The sequence below is a fragment of the Rana temporaria genome, chromosome 10, assembly GCF_905171775.1.
Source record: "Rana temporaria chromosome 10, aRanTem1.1, whole genome shotgun sequence".
NCBI classification, from domain to species: domain Eukaryota; kingdom Metazoa; phylum Chordata; class Amphibia; order Anura; family Ranidae; genus Rana; species Rana temporaria.
In genome coordinates this window covers 107625550-107650585 of record NC_053498.1, presented here as the reverse complement: position 1 = coordinate 107650585, position 25036 = coordinate 107625550, and the positions used below count along the sequence as shown (strand labels likewise).

The 25036-nt window shown below is 43.7% G+C and overlaps 1 protein-coding gene across 1 annotated transcript in view; it reads left to right on the top strand.

The window, feature by feature from the left end:
* Nucleotides 1-22868, top strand: part of LOC120915437 (carbonic anhydrase 6-like) — a 42434-nt gene extending 19566 nt beyond the window's left edge. The window contains exons 3-9 of the mRNA XM_040325939.1: nt 5614-5771; nt 5857-5952; nt 15893-15959; nt 18686-18843; nt 20619-20742; nt 20854-20958; nt 22181-22868. Of these exons, the coding sequence (XP_040181873.1) occupies nt 5614-5771; nt 5857-5952; nt 15893-15959; nt 18686-18843; nt 20619-20742; nt 20854-20958; nt 22181-22797 (1325 nt within the window). The 3' untranslated portion in view covers nt 22798-22868. The remainder of the gene's footprint in view (nt 1-5613; nt 5772-5856; nt 5953-15892; nt 15960-18685; nt 18844-20618; nt 20743-20853; nt 20959-22180) is intronic.
* Nucleotides 22869-25036: the final 2168 nt, after the last annotated feature.

The window sequence follows — 25036 nt, the reverse complement described above, 5'->3', positions numbered from 1 at the left end:
GGGAATTAATTACTTTCCAGCACCGAAAGAGTTAACTAAGGAATGGGGAGGGGGATGAAGGGCCCAGGAACACCCAGTTTGTGCCATCATTACAGGGAGGGTCAGGATTTCATCTTTGTGATCAGGAAGTCAGCTTAGGACTATTAAAAAAAAAAATAAGCCCCAATTTACACATAGATTCGGATATACAAATAGCCTGGGCTGTCCCAAAACCTCACATTTCTTTGAATTACTGAGATTTTAAACAGATAAATTCTGACAAAAATATCTCCACATAGATCTTGTAACCACTAAACTAACACATGTGGTCAATAAGACACAGGAAGGGTATGCCATCAGACAGACACAGCATTCTTTGAAAAAAAACTTTCACAGAGCAGGAAACTAAAGAGTTAAGTATGCAGTGAGGGGGGGCCATCTCTGCCTCTGTTAACCAGCAGAGGAATCTGAAACTTTGGGGGGGGGGGAACCTTCGAAGAAAAGCAGGCAGTATCGTGTGCTGCTTGCATCTTCCAGAACAAAAAAAATGCATGTAAAAAAAAAAACGCACGGACAAACAATAAAACAATACACAAAACACACAAAATACATGAAATACACGGAATACAGCATTTTCAGCGATATGGAACACAAAGCTGATAAGGCAACTGTGATTATATCACCTTCTTAAATCACTCCATGTTCCTTTTGTCTGTATGGAGGTAAATATTATAAACACGAACATGCATCGACACATCTGATCTCTATATTACATGTTTGCATTTACAATATTTTGCGCACCTTCTATAAATCTGGGTGTGAATTAATTATACTTTTTTTATTTATTTTTTCTTTTCCGTCACACACAGAGTGGTAGGGCACCTGTGACACATCCGGGTCACCCTCACTACCGCACTCTGCTTCCAAACAAGGAAACTGTGCCACCACCTTCCCATACAGATAATCGCTGAAACAGCCCCATTCAAAGCAACATAAGACATCAAACCGAAAACATAGACATCAAACTTGAAACATAAAACAGAGACATCAAGCCGGCAGATAGGAAGGAGTGGGTTCTCTTTAAAAATATACTTTGCTCAAGAATCGCCCGTCTTTGATGGGGGAAGCGCAAGACGCCTGCACGGAAATGGACCGCAGCAACGCCTGTCTCCATCCGCACAGACGCGTTGCATTTCCCAAATAAAGCAAAGTACCCACGTTGGTTGCCAAAATGTAATAGATTAATTAATTTCCTGACACCATTTTTCAGGGTGAAACCTACTCTGCCGTTTGTTTCAAATTAATTTGCTGAGACAGTGCAATCCATAGACAAAACAGACCACATCTCACCTTTCCAGCTTCCCAGCAAGAGGAAGTCACTAGAGCCTGCTGACTCTTTTATTAAAACCACAGAATCACAAATACATGCATTTGATTGGTTCACATTATACATACACACCCACTCCATCCTCCCAATCACCCTCCCCTGTGTGGTTTGTCCTTGGCATGAAGCCCTCATTGGTCAGTCCATATAAGGGTCTTTTCCTGTTCCATGTTCTTCTCGTCCTCGTGACATAAAAGTTCTCTCAGTAAAACAAAGACAAGGAGGGGGGGTTTTCAAGTGAAGCCATTTAGGAATGCAGTAGGGGGGGAAGGGAAGAAGGTCTGAACACATTTGTAACATGAGGGGAAAATGGAGGATGCTCTTAACAATAATCCTCTGCATTTTCAATGCTGAGTTCATCACTTTAAAACAATATCTGATACAAAATCCTCAAGGAAAATAAGCAGTATTGATCATTCCCATACATACATATGCATAATGCGCATAAAAACATATAAACAGTATAAGGAATATAGGAAAGAGAAACATTTCAGTGATTTTCATTTTAGCACGTCCATCACACTACGCGCCTGGGTGCACACTAGTAGTGCTATGACCATGGATGCCCCTGGCATGTTGGCATACAGATGTCTTGTCCTGCAAGTGTGGTTGCTCAGCTCGTCCGTAACGGTGCTGCTGAAGCTGCTCTCCAGCTGACCTGCACACGTCTGGTGCAAAGTTGCCCCTGCTTTATGAGGGGCAAGTTTAGGCCGGACGTACAGCTTACGCGCACCGCGCGTAGCCTGCGTCGGGCGGACTTACGTTCGGGAATCGGCGCATCTCCCTCATTTGCATATTTGAATAGGAAATCAATGGGAGCGCAAGATGCTCCCAGCGTAAATATGCGCCTACACTACGCCGGCGTAGAAAAGTTACGCCGGTCGGAAGAAGCCTATTTTCAGGCGTATCTGGTTCTGCGGGTACGGCGCATAGATACAACGGCGCATATTTACACTTAAGCTGTCAGTGTGTTTTTTTAAATAGTTCATAAAAACAGTATATATGGACTGTATTCAAAATCACAGAATGCATTAATGTATAGTATTCCTAGAAACTTATTTGAAAAAAAAAGTAACAAAAAGGGTGCTTGGCATGCAATTCTGATCCTGTCAATTGTCTACAAAGGTCTGGTACCATGTAGCTAAAAAATTCAGTACATACCCACGTGCAGTGGGCAGGCATGGCTTTGTGGGGCATTAGCATGAACTCTGAATACATTTAGGTTATATCTGGCTATTAATAGGTACCTTTTCCAAATGCCAGGGAAACCACTTCAATGACACAAGCTTTTGATGCTTAGTATTCTCTCTGTGAGTCTAACCATCACTTGTATTTAGTATTTAAAAAAAAAACAGCTTTTCAACCTCTATTAAAATCATAGCTGTCAGGGGTGGTAATGGGTACAGACAGCAAACTTAATGGTGACGCTACATGATTTTAATTTGAAGTGGTCAGTATTCATGGAGACAGGTCTGCTTACATACTTTGCCTACCAGATCAATGACAAGAGTTAAATAATTACGGCAATACTATTTTTATAACTTTGTGTTCCCTGTTAAGTTGACCCTGGTGTTGAACCAGTTTTCAAAAATTATTGTACAAATATGCATGTTCTCAATTCGCAAATGTGCCTACTTTTGCCTCTGGAGAGAGAAACACATATTAGCAGAAAATGATGAAGATGCCTGCTGAGGTTGGGCATCTTCCTTGGTCTAGGCATTTACAAATTGACTCCAGAAATAGAGAAAATGTGTAAATAACTAGACCAAGGAAGATGCTGGACCGCGGCAGACATCTTCCTTTGTTTAGGTATTTACAAATTTTCTCTTTTTCTGTAGGCACTTTTACATGTACCTTTGGCAGCTAAAGGCAACATTGTTTCTCCTGCTCTTTGAGACTTAAGGGCGTATGCTTGCCTCTTTTTTCATTTTAAAAAAATGTTTTTGACACAGGAGTAAGTTTATTGGGGCCTAAAAGGATTTCTTATGTAGCCTTACCCTTGAGACACACCTGCCAAGAGTAAAGAAAGGAGGTAATGAAGAGATTTCTCAAGGGTGGCTCCAAATGTCAATATAGGGCCAGATTCTCAAAGGCGTTACGACGGCGCAACACCATTAGCGCCGTCGTAACACCTCATCTGGCCCCGGGTATCTATGCGACTGATTCTCAGAATCAGTTGCGCATTGGTACCCATTAGATCTGACAAGCGTAAGGCTGTTACGCTGTCAGATCTTAAAAGTAATTTTTTTTCCCGCCGCTAGGTGTCGCATCGTCGCTTTTCCCCGTCGTCTATGCAAATGAGGTAAGTACGGCGATTCCCGAACATACGCGAGGTCGACGCAGCGAATTAACGTCGTTTGCGTAGCGTACCCGACGCGTAAGGTTGCCCCTGCTAATTAGCAGGCGCAACCAATGTTAACTATGGCCGTCGTTCCCGCGTCGAATTGAATAAAAATTACGTCGTTTGCGTAAGACGTCCGTGAATGGCGCTGGACGCCATTTACGTATACATCTAGGCAAATGACGTCGGGGCGACGTCATTTAGCGCAATGCACGTCGGGTAATTTACCCGACGGAGCATGCGCAGTACGCTCGGAGCGGGAGCGCGCCTAATTTAAATGGTGCCCGCCCCATTTGAATTGGGCGGGCTTGCGCCGAGCAATCTAACGCTACACCGCCGCAAGTTTACAGGTAAGTGTTCTGAGAATCAGGATTTAAACCTGTAGACCTGCGGCAGTGTAACGTAGAGCTCATACATTACACTGCCCAGGAGCAGCGCTAATGTATGAGAATCTGGGCCTTAAAGTTTAATTCCAGGAATTAACTTTATTGCATACTTTTTATTTAAACTTAGTTTATTAAAAAAATGCACATACAAATTACACCCATCAAGCCAATACAGAGGCAACGTAATGTCCAACAAACAGCTTATACAAAGTGAATTGTCACAGCACAGGAGTATAAAAGCCTGTAAATTCCATACAGTATATACTGAAGCAACAAATAGGTACTGTACATCCATGTATATGCACAATCAGAGAAATCAAACAAACTTCCATTAAACAAGTAACAAAGAAAAAGAAAACAGAGTAAGCAATCGGACATAAGAATACTGCACTCATGTATGTGATTAGACTGTGTCTGTCCACCCAGGCACCCATCACCACAAAGAGATACTGAAAGTAAAAGAAAGAGAAGGGCATAATGCTAGTTGTTGTCCCAAAAGTTGTAACAACACTACAGCCCAAAAGGGGGTTGTAGCAAGAACAGAGGGGAGGGTTCCTTATTGCATACTTACATTAGTCCATTAGTTCAGCTTTAACTCCTTCACACTTTCACGCCGACCATACGCAAATATGTGGCCCCACTGGACTGGGCTTTTTCTCCATTGGGGAGCATATTTGCGTATCTCTCTTTTGCTGGAAGTGCACTGCATGGCGCACTCCCAGCACAGAGACCAGGGTCACAGGTCCTGTTCTAATGATCAGGCCCACGGATTGTTCCGATCCTGGGTCACCTGATTGCTATGATAGTCGCTGATTGGCTATCACAGTGATTAGTCATCTCTCTCGTGTTTTCTGTCTCTGTGAATGGACGAGACATAAACACTGTATCTTTCTCTGTCCTTACAGAGATAGAAAAAAGCATGTGAATAAAAAAAAATAAGGTTTGATCTAAGTCAGCTCCAGGGTTAGTGTTTAGGTCAGGGTCAAAGGTCAAATGTCAAGTCAAAGGTCAGGGTCAGTATTTTTGGACAGGATTTTTTAATTAGCATCTGTGTCAGTGTGTTTTAGGTAAGCAAAATGCGCACTATTGTTTCTGGACTGTACTATGGGTACAAACAACAACTAACATACACATACATGGTTTTACTGTGATCGTCAGGAGCAGGAGAATTCATCTTGGTTATTCTTTGATGGTAGGTTATGGTAGCATCAGGAAATATACAGCTACATTAAAAAAACATTTTTTTTTTTAGTATTTTGGATAAGAATTCTTTAGATAATAAAAAACAATAAATAAGGCGATATCCATTACTATATACCACCAAATAAAAGCACAATTTGTCCTGAAAAAAACAAGGTATAATCCACCTGTATGCACAAAGTCATTGTGATGATATGTATGGTTTTACTAACACATGTCAAAGTTGCAAAATTGGGCTTAGGCATTAAGGTTTGTTTTACCCTTAGGCACAAAGGGGTTATCCTCAAAGACTGTACATGATAAAGTTGTGTTCTTCATTTCAGTGCAGATACAACTACCATCCTCAATGAAAATTAGGAAAGGGCTCCCCCATGTGTACACTGCAGTACAGATGCACCTACACTGGGGTGGCCTTGACCTGGTTGACCTGGAAACTAGCGGCTCGGAGCATACTATTGATGGAATGAGGTACATGGCAGAGGTGAGTGCTACATAATATTCTTCATGTATGTCATGCAATCCATGCTTATGAATTAACACTAATGTTGCCTCACTTGTCATTCCAGCTGCACATTGTGCACTATAACTCAGAGTTATACAGTAGCTTTGATGAGGCCGCGGATAAGCCGAAAGGCCTTGCTGTACTTGCATTTCTTTATGAGGTAAGTTATATAAAAACTGGGGAAAGGAAACTTCTCTACCTAAATTAAAAACCCACCCATAGTGGCCATCAGATCATGGGCGTAGGAACCGGGGGGGACGGGGGGGACGCATCCCCCCCAGGAAATAATGCGGGGGGGACAAGTATGGTAAAATCCCCCCCAGGTTAGGATAGGGAGATCGTCCCCGGATCGCAGGCAGGGGCCGCAGAGTCCAGCTGCGGTCACTGCTTTTCTCCCCCTTCAGTGCCGATCCAGCCCCGACCCCTCCCCTCCCCTCCCGAGCGGCGCACAGCTGATTGCACACAGACATGCATAGCTGTGCTGGCCGCTCTGCTGAATGGGAGAAAGGAGCAGGAAGGGGGCGGAGCCCAGACTGACACTCGTGGCCACACTACACCCGACCAGCCTGCAGAGCCAGAGAGACTAAGTTACATGTGATGGAGAGCCAGAACGACACAGTTGAGGTACAGGGGGGAGGAGGTAAATGTTACAGAGGGGGGGGAAGTTACAGTTTACAGAGAGGGGGAGGTATAATATTCAGAGAGGGGGGGGGTGTTACAGTTTACAGAGAGGGGGAGGTACAGTATTCAGAGAGGGGGGGGGGGGTGTTACAGTTTACAGAGAGGGGGAGGTACAGTATTCAGAGAGGGGGGGGGGGTGTTACAGTTTACAGAGAGGGGGAGGTACAGTATTCAGAGAGGGGGGGGGGTGTTACAGTTTACAGAGAGGGGGAGGTACAGTATTCAGAGAGGGGGGGGGGTATGGTATACAGGTACTAACCTGGCACTGGATAGTCATAGATTCATGCTTTTAGTGCAGCTGATGGAAATGGGGAACAGGACTCTTATCTATTCATGTCATGTATTTACTCTGGCACTACCACTCTAACCTGGCACTACCACCCTAACCTGGCACTACCACCTAACCTGGCACTACTGTATACCACCTAACCTGGCACTACCACCTAACCTGCCACTACCACCTAACCTGCCACTACCACCTAACCAGGCACTACTGTATACCACCTAACCAGGCACTACTGTATACCACCTAACCTGGCACTACTGTATACCACCTAACCTACCACTACCACCTAACCTGGCACTACCACCTAACCAGGCACTACTGTATACCACCTAACCTGGCACTACTGTATACCACCTAACCTGGCACTACTGTATACCACCTAACCAGGCACTACTGTATACCACCTAACCTGGCACTACTGTATACCACCTAACCTACCACTACCACCTAACCTGGCACTACCACCTAACCAGGCACTACTGTATACCACCTAACCTGGCACTACTGTATACCACCTAACCTGGCACTACTGTATACCACCTAACCTACCACTACCACCTAACCTGGCACTACCACCTAACCAGGCACTACTGTATACCACCTAACCTGGCACTACTGTATACCACCTAACCTGGCACTACCACCTAACTTGCCACTACCACCTATCCAGGCACTACTGTATACTGTATACCACCTAACCTGCCACTACCACCTAACCTGGCACTACCACCTAACCAGGCACTACTGTATACCACCTAACCTGGCACTGCCACCTAACCTGGCACTACTGTATACCACCTAACCTGGCACTACCACCTAACCTGCCACTACCACCTAACCTGCCACTACTGTATACCACCTAACCTGCCACTACCACCTAACCTGCCACTACCACCTAACCTGCCACTACTACCTAACCTTCCACTTCCACTTATCCAGGCACTACTGTATACCACCTAACCTGCCACTACCACCTAACCTGGCACTACTGTATACCACCTAACCTGGCACTACCACCTAACCTACCACCTATCCAGGCACTACTGTATACCACCTAACCTGCCACTACCACCTAACCAGACACTACTGTATACCACCTAACCTGGCACTGCTGTATACCACCTAACCTGGCAATACTACCTAACCTGGCACTACCACCTATCCAGGCACTACTGTATACCACCTACCCTGCCACTACCACCTAACCAGGCACTACCCTATACCACCTAACCTGGCACTACCACCTAACCTGGTACTACTGTATACCACCTAACCTGCCACTACTGTATACCACCTAACCTGCCACTACCACCTAACCAGGCACTACTGTATACCACCTAACCTGCCACTACCACCTAACCAGACACTACTGTATACCACCTAACCTGGCACTGCTGTATACCACCTAACCTGGCAATACTACCTAACCTGGCACTACCACCTATCCAGGCACTACTGTATACCACCCACCCTGCCACTACCACCTAACCAGGCACTACCCTATACCACCTAACCTGGCACTACCACCTAACCTGGCACTACTGTATACCACCTAACCTGCCACTACTGTATACCACCTAACCTGCCACTACCACCTAACCTTCCACTTCCACCTATCCAGGCACTACTGTATACCACCTAACCTGCCACTACCACCTAACCTGGCACTACTGTATACCACCTAACCTGGCACTACCACCTAACCTGGCACTACTGTATGCCACCTAACCTGGCACTGCCACCTAACCTGACACTACCACCTAACCAGGCACTACTGTATGCCACCTAACCTGGCACTACCACCTAACCTGGCACTACTGTATGCCACCTAACCTGGCACTGCCACCTAGCCTGCCACTACTACCTAACCTGGAACTATTGTCAATCACCTAACCTGCCACTACCAGCTAACCAGTTAATTTTTGCTAATGCCATGTGGGTTAATTTTGACTAATGCCATGTGGGTTAATTTTGACTAATGTCATGTGGGTTAATTTTTACTTATGCCATGTGGGTTGGTTTTTACTAATGCCATGTGGGTTAATTCTTGCTTATGCCGTGTGGGTTAATTTTTACTTATGCCATGTGGGTTAATTTTTACTAATGCCATGTGGGTTAATTTTTACTTATGCCATGTGGGTTAATTTTTACTTATGCCATGTGGGTTAATTTTTACTTATGCCATGTGGGTTAATTTTTACTTATGCCATGTGGGTTAATTTTTACTTATGCCATGTGGGTTGATTTTTACTAATGCCTTGTGGCCCACAAGGCATTAGTAAAAATCAACCCACATGGCATAAGTAAAAATTAACCCACATGGCATGTGGGAGTCCGAGTTTACTGAATAAGAATTTACCTGGCGAGTAAAAATGCTGTCCCCCCCAGATTTGTAAGGGTTCCTACACCCATGCATCAGATTCCTTATTTTTTTCCAAAGAGTGAAGCATGAAACCTAATTGGTCTTTTCAGGCAAGTTCTGTACAAGTTATATGTTATTGTTTCTCAAAGAGTGGTACATTTTAAGTAAATCTACACATTGGCTAAAAAATATTTGTATGCAATTAAAAGATGCAAACAAATATAAAGGTGTCTACCAGTGGATTTGTACTAGCTACATAAAGTATACAGAATAAAAAAACATATAAACATATAATATTGTTGTTCGGCGAACAACAAACAATTTGGGGTGTTAGCGGCAAATTCGAAAAGCCGCGGAACACCCTGTTAAAGTCTATGGGAGAAATCTAATGTGCTAATTTTAAAGGCTAATATGCAAGTTATTGTCCTAAAAAGTGTTTGGGGACCTGGGTCCTGCACCAGGGGACATGTATCAATGCAAAAAAAAGTTTTATAAACGGCTGTTTTTTCGGGGAGCAGTGAATTTAATAATGCTTAAAGTGAAACAATAAAAGTGAAATATTCCTTTAAATTTCGTACCTAGGGGGGGGGGGGGGTGTAAAGTATGCATGTGAAATAGCGCATGTTTCCCGTACTTAGAACTGGCTCTGCACAAAGTGTCATTTCTGAAGGAAAAAAAGTAATTTAAAACTGACTCGCGGCTATAATGAATTGTCGGCTCCCGGCAATTCAGAGAGAATTCATTCATAAAAAAAAAAGAAAAAGGCGTGGGGTCCCCCCAAATTCAATTACCAGGCCCTTCAAATCGTATGGATATTAAGGGGAACCCCGCCGTCAATTTAAAAAAAAAACGTGGGGTTCCCCCCAAATATCCATTCCAGACCCATCAGGTCTGGTGTGGATTTTAAGGGGAACTCCACCCCCCTCCTGAACCGTACCAGGCCACATGCCCTCAACATGGGGAGGATGTCCCCATGTTGATGGGGACAAGGGCCTCATCCCCACAACCCTTGCCCGGTGGTTGTGGGGGTCTGCGGGCGGGGGGCTTATCAGAATCTGAAAGACCCCTTTAACAAAGGGGACCCCCATATTCTGGCCCCCCCTATGTGAATTGGTAATGGGGTACATTGTACCCCTACCATTTCACGAAGGAAGTGTAAATAGTTGTAAAAAAACACACACACACCGTGGAAAAAAGTTCTTTATTAAAAAAAAAAAAAATACAGCGGTGGTGATCCACTCTCGGTCCCGGCTCCCCGCTCCAAAGTTGTCGGTATCCAGCGACGGGTGATCTCCTCTCCGCCGGGGTCCAGCGATGAGAAGATCCATCCATGTAAGGGATCCAGAGCGCAGCATCGCCGGCCCCCTGTCTCCACCGGAGACAGCCCAGCGAATGACACTGCTGGGACTAGTGACATTTCTTATATAGATGAGGCGGGGCCACCCGTCACGTGACCCTGTCCCCCTCTGACGCACCCTCTGCTACGTCACTGGGGAAGCCCAGGCTTCCCCCTTGTGTCAGAGGGGGCGGGGTCACGTGACGGGTGGCCCCGCCTCACCTATATAAGAAATGTCACTAGCTCCAGCAGCGTCATTCACCGTGCTGTCTCCGGTGGAGACAGGCGGCCGGCGATGCTTCGCTCTGGATCCCGGACGATCTTCTCATCACTGGACCGGAGAGGAGATGACCCGTCGCTGGATACCGACAACGTTGGAGCGGGGAGCCGGGACCAAGAGTGGATTACCACCACTGGATTTTTTTTTTTTTTTTAAATAAAGGACTTTTTTTCCACGGTGTGTGTTTGTGTTTTTTTACAACTATTTACACTTCCTTCGTGAAATTGTAGGTTTACAATGTACCCCATTACCAATTCACATAGGGGGGGCAGGATCTGGGGGTCCCCTTTGTTAAAGGGGTCTTCCAGATTCTGATAAGCCCCCTGCCCGCAGACCCCCACAAAGGGGGTCTGGTGTGGATTTTTGGGGGAACGCCACGCCATTTTTTTTATTTGGGTTGGAGTTCCCCTTAAAATCCACACCAGACCTGAAGGGTCTGGAATGGATATTTGGGGGGAACCCCACGTCATTTTTTTTAAATTGACGGCGGGGTTCCCCTTAATATCCATACCAGACCTGAAGGGCCTGGTAATTGAATTTGGGGGGACCCCACGCTTTTTTTTTTTTTATGAATGAATTTTTTAATTCAAGTTTTAAATGACTTTTTTTCCTTCAGAAATTATACTTTGTGCAGAGACAGTTCTAAGTACGGGAAACATGCGCTATTTCACATGCATACTTTACACCCCCCCCCCTAGGTACGAAATTTAAATGAATATTTAACTTTATTGTTTCACTTTAAGCATTATTAAATTCACTGCTCCTGAAAAAACTGCAGTTTTTAAAACTATTTTTGCATTGATACATGTCCCCTGGGGCAGGAACCGGGTCCCCAAACACTTTTTAGGACAATAACTTGCATATTAGCCTTTAAAATTATCACTTTAGATTTCAAACGTTCGAGTCCCATAGACTTTAATGGGGTTTTAAAGTTTACACGAACGTTTGATGTGTTCGCAGGTTCTGGTGCGAACCGAACAGGGGGGTGTTCGGCTCATCCCTACTTGTGATCATACACTTCAAAAAAGTTATACTGCGGTAGGGCGGCTCTATTGTATGAATCACTGTACAGGTATGGTGCATTTGCATGCCCGCGGCTCCAGGAGCCAATGCGTGTGCCTGGGGGCTGCAATGTCCACCGGCCACCCACGATCACTCCACAGAGAGGCAGAACAGGGATCTGCCTGTGTAAACAAAGTAGATCTCCGTTCTGTCAGGGGAGTACAGTGTGATCCTCTGTTCCTAGTGATCAGTAACAGCGATCTCTCTGTACTCCCAGTCAGTCCCCTCCCCCACAGTTAGAAACACCTCCCTAGTACACACTTAACCCCTTGATCGCCCCCTAGTGTTAACCCCTTCCCTGCAAGTGTCATGTATACAGTAATCAGTGCATTTTTATAGCCCAAAAAAAGTGTCAAAAGTGCCTGATCTGTCTGCCGCAATGTCGCAGCCCCGATAACATTCGCTGATCACCGGCATTACTAGTAAAAAAAATTATAATAATAAAAATGCCATAAATTTATACCTTATTTTGTAGACGCTATCACTTTTGCGCAAACCAATCAATATACGCTTATTTAGATTTTTTTAAACAAAAATAGGTAGCAGTATACATATTGGCCTCAACTGATGAAGACATTTTTTGGGGGGATATTTATTATAGCAAAAAGTTAAAAATATATATATATTTTTTTCAAAATTGTTGGTCTTTTTTCGTTTATAGCACAAAAAATAAAAAGCACAGAGGTGATCAAATACCATCAAAAGAAAGCTCTATTTGTGGGGGAAAAAAGAACATAAATTGTATTTGGGTATAACATTGCATGACCGTGAAGAACTTGCAACGCAGTGCCGTATCGCAAAAAATGGCCTGGTCATTAAGGGGTTAAATCCTTCCGGCGCTGAAGTGGTTGCCACTTTTTTCATTTCTGCACCTCTAGCACTGAATGTATGTACTGACAGCGGGTGTTTGATGCATGCTGGAGGGTCTATTGATGCTGGGAGTCTATTATTGTTGGCTGAACGGACTCTAATTTACTGCCTTTCTTGTTATCAACAATTTCCATACAAATTACTTAGCACAACAAAAGTATACTTGTTTCTGAATTCTCTAAAAGGGGCAATACTGGGAGGTGAGTAGGAGGCGGAGACAATGGTTGGTGCTCAGAGGAAGTGAGGGGGTGAAGATAAAGGTGACTTGGGAGGAGAGGGTATCTGCACCTATTCTTTGAGAAGATAAGGCCTGAATATTACCATAAAAGTGGTTGAGCTCTCAAGTGCTTTTGCAGAGGTACAGATGAGTCCAACAGTACACTGATGATGGTAATCATATATCTTATTTTAATATTTTCCTAGGAACTCTAGATGGGAGGTATCACTACTTTAAAGGGGTTGTAAAGGTAAAAAATGTTTTCCCTAAATAGCTTCCTTTACCTTAGTGCAGTCCTCCTTCACGTACCTCATCCTTTGATTTTGCTTTTAAATGTCCTTATTTCTTCTGAGAAATTCACACTTCCTGTTCTTCTGTCTGTAACTACACACAGTAATGCAAGGCTTTCTCCCTGGTGTGGAGAAAGCCTCTTGAGGGGGGAGGGGGCGAGCAGTGTCAGGACACTCTCTACTTTGCAGATAGAGAAAGGAGCTGTGTGTTAGTGGGTGTCCTGACACTCCTGCTCGCCCCTTCCCCCCTCAAGAGGCTTTCTCCACACCAAGGAGAATGCCTCGCATTACTGTGTGTAGTTACAGACAGAAGAACAGGAAGTAAAGATTTATCAGAAGAAATAAGGACATTTAAAAGCAAAATCGAAGGATGAGGTAAGTGAAGGGGGACTGCACTAAGGTAAAGGAAGCTATTTAGGGAAAAACATTTTTACCCTTTAAGGTCACAGCTCTGTTCACCTGCCATAATCACTACAGAGGGAATTCTCTCTCTTCCTATCTTTCTTTGTATTATGTAGATTGCAGCAAGAGGTGAGAGATTTCTTAAGCAGCAGGAGTTGCAACACTCTGTTCTCAGTCCTTTCCCCACAGCTCTCACTGTATCTTGTATCACTGTACTGTATCTTGTAATGACATGGAGGTCAGCAGGTGGAGCAGTAGGAGTTGCAGAGGTCCAAGAAGATCCACACTTCTGGAAATGTTAGTTTAGGGAATGACTTCTCTTAGGCCTCGTACACACACGATAGGATAGCCAGAGGACAATGGTCTTAAGGACCGTTTTCATCAGTCAAAATCGATCGTGTGTGGGCCCCATAGGTTATTTAACCTTCGGTTAAAAAAATAGGAACTTGCTTTAAAATTTAACCGATGGACGCCTAACCGATAGGTCAAAACCGATCGTTAGTACGCACGACCATCGGTTAAAAATCCATGCATGCTCAGACTAAATGAGGGGACAGGAGCGCTCGTTCTTGTAAAACTAGCGTTCGTTTTGGAGATAGCACATTCATCAAACTGTAACAGACAGAAAAGCACGAATCGTCATTTACTAACACAAAATCGGCTAAAGCAGCCCCAAGGGTGGCGCCACTGGTTTTGAACTTTCCCTTTATAGTGCCGTCGTACGTGGTTTACGTGTCCGCGTTCTGACACGATCGATTAATTAACCGATGGTGTGTGGGCGCGACGGTCCATCAGTCAGCTTCATCGGTTAACCTAAGACAACGGTCCTTCAAACCGTTCTCATGGGATGGACTGATCGTGTGTACGAGGCTTTAGAGTTGCATTCAGCAGTGCAGCAATACAATTTTATGAAATTATGCAGTATTTTAGTAGTGAAAGCTTGTGGTAATTCACCACCAGTGGTAGCTGGCATCCTTACCACAGGCTGTCACTAGTATGTTACTAAGGAGCTGGTGGCTACTGGCGTCCTTAACAACCAGTAACTGTCACGGTAGTTAAGGAGTGGGCGGCTGCCACATCCTTAACAACTGATGAGTCATCGGCTGTCAGCAGGGTTCCCCGCTGACAGCTGAATGTAAAAAAAAATACCGGCAATAAAAATTAAAGTGACACTAAACCTAAAACGTTTTTTACTTCAATGCATTGCTGGCATTAAAGCGGGGGTTCACCCAAAAAAAAAATTCTAACATTACATTGAGCCGAGTTGTGATAATGACATTATGCTGACCTTTTTCATTTTATTGCCGTACATACCGTTTTATCTATATTTTCACCGCGGCTTCCGGGTATGTAATCTGCGGGACTGGGCGTTCCTATTCACATGCTAATTGATTGACATGCTTCCGACCGGCGCATACAGCGTGTCACAAGTTGCCGAAAGAAGCCGAACGTCGGTGCGCAGGCGGCGTATAGAGCTGACTCGCAGTCCGGCTTCTTTCGGCAACTCGTGACGCGCTGTATGCGCCGGTCGGAAGCATGTCAATCAATTAGCATGTGAATAGGAACGCCCAGTCCCGCAGATTACATAGATAATAGATTACATAGATAAAACGGTATGTACGGCAATAAAATGAAAAAGGTCAGCATAATGTCATTATCACAACTCGGCTCAATGTAATGTTAGAATTATTTTTTTGGGTGAACCCCCGCATTAAGGTAAAAAATTTATTCAGTTTCCCTGTGTCCCCCCACCCAGCATATTTTCATACGTCCATGAGCATGAGGCCTTAAAGGGGTTGTAAACCTACGTGTTTTTTCACCTTAATGCATCCTATGCATTAAGGTGAAAAAACACCTTGCAGTGTCCGGCCCCCCAGCCCACACCCGTTTTACTTACCTGAGCCCCAAATTTCCGTGGGCGCATCCCCGCTGTCCTTCTCTCCTTGGAGTCCAGGCTTTGATTGGATAGATTGATAGCAGCGCAGCCATTGGCTCCCGCTGCTGTCAATCAAATCCAATGACGCAGGCTCCAGGGGGCGGGGCCGAGTCATACACTCTGCGTCTATGGACGCCGAGTATATGACACAGCAGCGCGCCCGCAAGGTAACCCCATTTTCGTGCTTGTCCCATCAGATTATTTTGCAAGAATTGTTGTGATCCGGTTTCGAAAGCTGTGTACTAAATATCAGATTATTGTACGATCGGTTCGAAAGCGGTATTTTTTGTACGACTTTCTGATTGTGTGAAAGGGGCATTAGAGTGTTGTACTTTATAAAACTTTTACTGATAAGATTTTTCTTTCTTTCATTTCTAGGATGGACACTATGAAAACACATACTATAGTGACTTAATTTCCAAACTTGCTACAATTCGCTTTGCAGGTAATAATTTGTCTTTGTGCAGTTGCTCTTGTTTGAAGGATAAGTGTACATATCCTTTTTGTCTCCTTCCCGCTTCAAATACATGCTTACTGCTGTTCCACTTTAACATCATAACATGCCCACCAACAATTCCATTTTGGATTTTCTTGAAGCAAATTACAACTCCAAAGCATATACAATTTTTTTTTCAAGGATTTTTGCAATGTATATATCAGATTCTTATTTGCCTCTAGAAAGTTTTGCTATAATCACATAATCATTTTCAACATTGTAATAAATATCATCTAACCTCCAGCATCTCTTTACTCAGGACTGACATATGCCTCGTACACACGACCATTTTTCTCGGCAGGAAAAAAAACGACGTTTTTCCCAACGTGATTCCTCTCCAGCCTGACTTGCATACACGCGTTCATGCAAAAAAACGTCCGACCAAAGCGCGGCGACGTACAACACATACGACGGGACTATAAAGGGGAAGTTCCCTTCAAATGGCGCCACCCTTTGGGCTGCTTTTGGGCTACATACTTGATTCTGAGCATGCACACGACCGTTTTTTGCGACCGAGAAAAGGTCTGACGGGAAACAAAACGAGAAAAAAAGAGAGCTAATTTAAATTTTTTTGCGGGCAGCTTTTTCGTCGAGAAAACTGCTAGGGAGCATACACACGACTGGTTTTCAACACCAATATAAAAAATGGCAGTTTTCTCGTTGTGAAAACCAGTCGTGTGTACAAGGCATTAGGCTCCATGCACACTGGGCTTAAAAAAATGTCTGTTCTCTTGGGAGTAAAAAACACTCATATAGAGCAATTTTTGTACAAAGTTTAACTGCCCAAAATCCGCCGGACAAAAAAAGAAAACCAGATCTCTTTTTTTTCCCACCGGGCAATCCGGCGGACTTTTGTCCGGGGTTTTTTGGCAGTTTTCCTATGGGAAAAACTGCAATGGAGCATACACACAGCCGGGGTTCCTGCCAAAGCTCAATCACAGTTTTCTTGTCGGGAAAACTGGCCGTACGTAGGGAAAAGACTGAACCAAGCAGGTTCTTAGCTTTCCCCTCGGGTTTCCTGGCAGTAAAAAGTCAGACGGGAAACCCGATCGTGTGTACGAGGCTTAAATGTGCAGGGACACATAGTATAACATTGAACTGCTTCTACAGGCAGAACACAAAACTCCTGTAGAAGAAATGTTTTTTTAAGCCAGTATGCATGGAGCCTAAAGTGTATTTTACTCCAACATTTTTATTCCTGCTGTTTTTTTATTCCTGCCTAATTAGGCAAATTAGGCCTTGTACACACGGTTGGACGAAACCGATGAAAACGGACTGAAGTTCAGTTTCATCGGTCCAAACCGACCGTGTGTAGGCCCCATCGGTCCGTTATCCTTCGGTCGCAAAATTGAGAACTTGCTTTAAAATTGATCTGATGGACGCCTAAACGATCGATCCAAACCGATGGTTAGTATGCAAAAGCATAGGTTCCAAACCCGCGCATGCTCAGAATCAAGTCGACGCATGCTTGGAAGCATTGAAATTAATTTTTCTCTGCACATCGTTGTGTTTTACGTCACCGCGTTGGACTCGATCGGTTTTTGAACTGATGGTGTGTAGGCACATCAGACCATCAGACCATCAGCCTTCGGACCGTTCTCATCGGATGGACTGATCGTGTGTACAGGGCCTTAGGCGGTCGCCTAAGGCCTCGCACTCACAGGGGCCTCGCGGCCGTCTAATTTGCCTTTGATCAATACTAATTTCGGCGTCATCGGATCCCTCTATTACCCCTCTCTCTTTCTTACCTCCCCCTCTCTCCCCCCTCTTGCATTGGCTGAATGGGTGAGGAGGGTGCCCTGGAAGTGTTGCTGATCACCTGTGTGCTAGATCCATGCATTTTCTGCAGCCATTTTTCTTGCTTAAATTATTTTTCCCCATTATGGGAGTGAGTGGGGCCTCATGTCTAAGTTTTGCCTAAGGCCTCACACAGCCTAGAGCCGCCTCTGACCATGTACTTGTATAAAAAAGTATCCTGTTCAGTGGTGACCTGTCCATTAGGGGTGCAGGGGCACTGCCCAACTAATCCATGCACCCAGTACCCAATCTACATGCAGGGTGCCGAACGTATGGTTTCCAATGTCTTTAAAAAAAAAAATGTAAAATTTTTTTTAAAGCATGTGAGGCTTTTTATTGGCTTCAAAAAGGGTGGGCTCGGGGCGTAGAGCACTGCACCCCTGAACCCAGTTGTGTGACATTAGCCACCGGCCAATCAGGAAGCAGGTCCTGAGTCCCGATTGGCCAGGTGTCCTAAGTCCCGATTGGCATAGAGTCCTAACTCCTGATTGGCCGGGAGGAGATGCGATCACCGGGAGGAGAAGATGCAGGGAGAGAAGCCGCCACCTGGATGGGGTAAGTGCAGGGGCTGGATGGGGGCCTGGCAGACAATTGACTTTTCGACGGGGGATAGTTGGGTTACGTGGATGGCTGGCTGGGTGGCTGGCTTTCTTTGTGTGAAATACCTGGTGACCCTGCCCCCCCCCCACCCCATACAAGTCTATAGGAATAAAAAAAACTGCTTAAAGCAGGTCAAATGCAGGTCATAAAGAGATCAATTTTTCACACAGGGCAGTGACCGGCATTTTGTCAGTGGACTTAACTGGACAATATGAACAGGCCCTTATTCAATTCTGAATGATACAGTTGTTTTGATACAGTTTTTTTCTTGTGCTCAGGCCAAGTGACCAACGTAAAAAGTCTTGATCCCCTGGCAATGCTTCCTGAAAACTTGGACAACTTCTATCATTACCAGGGTTCCCTGACGACTCCTCCCTGTACAGAGAATGTGCTATGGACTGTGTTTGACTCAAAAGTGATTCTGTCTCAAGATCAGGTAAAATTCCCACACTGGCAGACTAAATCATCACAGGAAGGGACCAAAAAGAAGAATTTGTCTGTGCCCATTTAGGACAAACTGGCAGGTTCTCTTGAAAATAACAACTCTCCATCTACTGGTAGTCCTCTATTGCCACTCCATTGCTCCATCAGAGAATGCTGTAATTACCTAGTGCCCCTAGGTATGTGGTAGCATGTGACTTTTATTGCAGTGACACATGAAAAAGGAAACAAATAATTTAACCCTGTAAATGGCCGAAGCTCAGAGTTTTCACAAAATTGAGGCTCCAACGGTGGAATGGAATGGCAGAGGACCCCAGGAAAAGTGAGAGTATTGTGGGTGAGAGACTGTACCTTGAATAGAACCTTTTAATTTACTACGAATGGGCAAATAGCCTTCTCAAATATGCCACTTTCTGCCATGACTAGACTGACAGATATAACCTTGCCATTTTGCTTTTGGAGATTACCAGGATCCCCCCCTCAGTCTTTAAGCCCTTACATTCTCTATTGAAAAAATGTACACATAGCCAAGTTGGGTGTGAATATTTATGTCAGTGAAGAAAAGCCCAGGGGCTTCTGGAGGGGACTGCAGGGTAGCCTCTTGTCTACTGACTATGGGCTCTGGCTTTTGAGGGGGCTCTATTATTTTGGAGGTGTGTGCCTAGGGGACATTTGGAGTGGTTTTGATTCAGATTTGGGTCTATGTCTCCCAGAAAACATACTCTGGGAACCTAAGACCTGGATACAGATTTGGGGCCTTTGTGCACAAATCAGCATTGATTGCTTCAACCCCCCTCCTAGACTCCGAGACTATAAGCAGGAGATTAAAATCAGCTTCAAACAACCTGATCCTGATGTCTCTTGTTGTTATGTGTAATCTGTTTATTAAGGTGTGTTTCTCTCATTGTTTGATTCTACGTTGTGCGAATGCCCATTGTTAATTGAGTCACCTAGTGTTTCTGTCTGCTAGTATTGTGTCCACTTCACCTCATTACCAAACTATTGTGGAATGTTTATGTATTTATGTGTTTATGTTTATGTTAGCTTTTCATTATACTGTATGTACTGTTAGAGGTACTGCTGATAATACTGTTTACAGTTTGCATTATTTGGGATAATATGATCAAGCTCTTACCTGAATTTGTGTGGCATTCTGTGTGAATTTACAATAAAGTCTGTTCCAGTTTGCACCTAAGCTAGTATTGTCTAGTTGAGTGCATAGTTCAGCTATAATATTGGGTTCCAGAGTGGAGGAAGCTGTATCTTCATGGAGGCACCCAGGCTGGGTGCCAGGCGGTCCGTCACAAGCCCCTTAAATTGGTAGTCATTGGGGAAATCGCCCTTTGCATTGTTGGTCAGAGGAGAAATGCCCTCTTACTTTGATATTCAGAGGAGAAATGCCCTTTTACCTTGGTGGTCACGGAAGAGACTTCCCTCTTGCATTTGATGGTTAATGGAAAAGTTCTCTCTTATGCTGATGATTAGACGAGAAGTGCCCCTTATGTTGGTGGTCATTAGAGAAAAGCCGCCCTTACATTGATTGTCAGGGGAGAAATACCTCTTACATTGGTGGTTGGCAGGAAAGTCCAAGATGCAGCTGCTTATGGGGGGGGTGGTCTGCCAATCAGCAGAGTTGTATTTTCATGCTCATTATTGGAGTTTCCCCAAAGAAAGACTGAAACCAGATATACAGTAGACATATACAGTATAACATGCATGCATATGACATTATTTCGTGTATAGGTAATCTAAGTACAATATATTCTTCAGATCAAGCTCCTGGAAAACACTCTGTTAGATTGGCACAATAAAACCTTACGTAATGATTATCGCCATGCTCAGCCTCTCAATGACCGTGTTGTACAGTCATCCTTCAAAGTAAAAATGCCAAAAGGTGAGTACAGCATTAGTAAATAAAGTACTGGAGTGTAATGTTTCTGAAAGACTATAAGACAGTTCTTTTTACTTTTCTGACCATGATTATTTCTTTATTCCTGATCTTCAGGTGACGTATGTCAGCATGATATCAGCACTAAACTGACCCTGATTGAGACTGAACTTCTAGATGTGAAGAAACAAATGGCAACTGATCCTCTGAAGGGCCGATTAGGCAAGTGATCATGTAGTGTATGCCCAAAAGAAGGATCCTTTTAGTTCTCTTTCTATCTATCTATCTATCTATCTATCTATCTATCTATCTATCTATCTATCTATCTAGGAACAACATTTTATCGTCTTTGCAGTATCTCTGCTGCAAGACCCATGAGTGCCTCTATAGATTTTTGGATTTGTATGGATATCCCCTTACAGGTGAGCACCTGGGCACTTAGCTTACAAATAGAGAGTGGAGGCCACCATTTGGACATCTGTATACAAATATACAGTAAACATAGAAATGCAACTCAAAGTTCAACTATGTATGTAAATTCCAGTGCCACTACCCAACCTCTTCAGGGTTGATAAAGAAATAACTAGCTCTAGCTCAGGAGATTTATATTTACAAAAATTATTGCATTTCCATGTTCTGTGCACTGTGGGAGACCATATATAGTGAACGCTGAGTCCTGGGTTTAGCAACACTAATTCCGACATCAAAATCCTGGATTTTTTTCCGACGGATGTTGGCTCAAACTTGTCTTGCATACACAAGGTCGCACAAATGTTGTCGGAAATTCCAAATGCCAAGAACGCGGTGACGTACAAGACGTACAACGGCACTATTAAAGGGAAGTTCAATACCAGTCGTGTTAGTAGAAGTTTGGTGAGATACAATTTGCGCTATTCAGCCTTGTGCTTTTCAGTCCATTACAGCGTGATGAATGTGCTATCTTCATTACGAACGCTAGTTTTACCATACCAAGCACGTCTGTCTCTTACTTGATTCTGAGCATGCGTGGAATTTTGTGCGTCGGAATTATCCACACACGATCAGAATTTACGAGAACGGATTTTGTTGCCGGAAAATTTGAGAACCAGCTTTCAAATTTTTGTTGTCGGAAATTCCGACAGAAAATGTCCGATGGAGCCTACACTCGGTTGTAATTTCCGACCGTGTGTATGCGGCATTAGTGTGTAAGTCACCTACAGACAATGCTGTCTAAGGCTTCTTGTAAGGAAGATCTTGTCCATTGGCTATTGTATGCTAGTGGACGTCTCTCTAGTACGCCTTTACAAATTTCTACAACCGCTTTAATGAGAAGGTCTTCCTGTTGAGGATGTACTGGCAGTCATAAAAATCTGCTCAGTGCTTTACTGGCTAATGTTTATTATTTTTGTTTTAAAGCATTCTAATCTAATTTCATTACATCTTGAATTGTTTTTTCCTCCTCCAGGTGCTTCTGCTCTACGGTTGTATCCATCTTTCCACTTTTCCAAGAAGTACCCAGCTTGTTATGTTGAAATCCAGCTGTCAAAACCTCTCCAGCTGACCAAGTTCACGCTCTGCTCGTGGATAAAAACCAAACCCGAAGGCACCCAAAAAGTATTTTCCTACTCCACTACAAACTCTGAAAACGAGCTTGTCCTTGGTGTAGGGTCTGATGTTAGGCTGTGGGTGGGAGGTACACTGGTTGACTTTAATATACACCATACAACTGAAGACTGGGTGCATTACTGTTTGCGCTGGGACTCAGACACTGGAAGAACAGATCTCTTTGCGAATGGCCTGCAAGGCAAGGAGAAGATTGCCCAGAAAGGGTACACAGTGAAGCCAGGAGGGGTGGCTCTTCTGGCAAAGGAACGCTTTGAGCTTATGGGAATATATAACAATGGTTTCTACGGAAAGATAAGTCATCTCCATCTTTGGAGTCATCTACTGAGTGCTGAAGAGATAATGTCTTTAAGCAAGTGCCAAACTTCCGGTCTGAAAGGGGATATCATATCCTGGGGGGAGACTACCATGATCATAGCAGGAGGTGTTATTATTGAGCCAGATAACAGCTGTTGGTAAACTAGCCTTTTATAATCTAGAAACATTTCCAGACACTGATTTTAAAGCGGGGGTTCACCCCAAAAAAAAAATTTAACATTAGATTCAGCCGAGTTGTCAGAATGACAATCGGCAGTTTTTTTTTAATTTTATCCCCGTACATACCGTATTTTCATCGGCGCTTCCGGGTATGTCTTCTGCGGGACTGGGCGTTTCTAATTGATTGACAGGCATCCGACCGTCGCATACAGCGCGTCACGAGTTTCCCAAAAGAAGCCGGACTGCGAGTCGGCTCTATACGGCGCCTGCGCACTGACGTTTCGGCTTCTTTCTGCAACTCGTGACGCGCAGTATGCGACTGTCGGAAGCCTGTCAATCCATTAGGAACGCCCAGTCCCGCAGAAGACATACCCGAAAGCGGCGGTGAAAATACGTTATGTACGGGATAAAATAAAAAAAAACAACCGATTGTCATTCTGACAACTCGGCTGACTCTAATGTTAAAAAAAAATTTTTTGGGTGAACCCCCGCTTTAAGTCCTGTCACCCTTACCTGATGGAGCATAAATACTGCTTTGGACCCTGAACCCTTGGTAATCGGTTCTGTCACCTCCCTGTCCCTAACATGCACTTGAGATAGAGAAAGTCTAGGCCCATGACAAACTAGCATGTGAACAAAATACAGCATATCTATACCGTGACTCCTAGCTGCATAAAAAAGTCAGTATATTCTAACCTATCCCAACTGCATACAGCCTACAGTTGGGACTAAGTAGAATAAAGTCTCTGCATAACGATTTTGCAGGTTGGCCAATTCAAAATGCAAATTTTGGCTTATCAAGCATTATATTTTGTGCATAGTTATGTATCATTTACTTGGCCTGTTTGATTGCCTCAATCTACTTTTAGTGCAGTTTTCTTTTCTAAACAGTCTGTTGTAATGTTGACCACAGACATGTCTGTTTTTTAGCCAAAGCAAAGAAACCTTTAATATTTTGCCATTCTGCAAACAATCTTGGTCACAGGGAATGCTGTGTTATCTTGCTGACTTAAATGATAAGCCTGTATTCAGTGTTTACTGGTAAATACATATATACAACAGACAGGCCTTCATATGAGATTTCGGTGACCTATGTCCATGAAACTAGACTACCAAACCTAAGTTAAATTTGCAAACAGCAGGTGAAAACTGATATGTAGTTTTTAAGTATAGTCTTTACTTTCAGTAGATCCTTTCAAGGATTCCTTAAATTGAGCAACTGAAAAGTATGCACTTTTCAACAGTAGGAAAAGTTGTGTCTGATATATGGTATATGTGGATCCAATGAGACTGTGGGAAGCTTGTGCCAGTAGAATCACAGTAAAAAAAATGTGGCTACATAAATAACAGCCTATAGTTAATGCTTATTGGGCTTATAATAATAGTTTAGTGCCGCCTATAAGTTCTTATTAGTGCCGCCTATCAGAACCCATCAGTGCCACCTATCAGTGCCCAATCCGTGCCTCCTCATCAGTGCCATCTATTAGTACCCATCAGTGCAGCATCATTAGCGCACATCAGGGAAGGAGAAAAATTACCTGTTTGCAAAATTTTATAACATACTATGAAATTTTTTTTTTCCCCGTAACTTTTCATTTGTTTAACCACTTAGGACCCAGACCTTTATGCAGGTAAAGGACCTGGCCAGTTTTTGCAATTCGGCACTGCGTCGCTTTAACTGACAATTGCACGGACGTGCGATGTGGCTCCCAAACAAAATTGGCATCCTTTTTTTCCCACAAATAGAGCTTTCTTTTGGTGGTATTTGATCACCTCTGCGGTTTTTATTTTTTGCGCTATAAACAAAAATAGAGCGACAATTTTGAAAAAAAAAATAATATTTTTTACTTTTTGCTATAATAAATACTCCCAAAAAGATATATAATTTTTTTTTCTCAGTTTAGGCCGATACGTATTCTTCTACATATTTTTGGTAACGATTGCTTTGCGCAAAATTTCTAGCATTTACAAAATAGGGGATAGTTTTATGGCATTTTTATTAATATTTATTTTTGTACTACTAATGGCGGCGATCAGCGATTTTTTTCGTGACTGCGACATTATGGCGGACACATCAGACAATTTTGACACATTTTTGGGACCATTGTCATTTTTACAGCAAAAAATGCTATAAAAAAGCATTGTTTACTGTGAAAATGATAATTGCAGTTTAGGAGTTAACCTCTAGGGGGCACTGTAGGGGTTATGTGTGACCTCATAT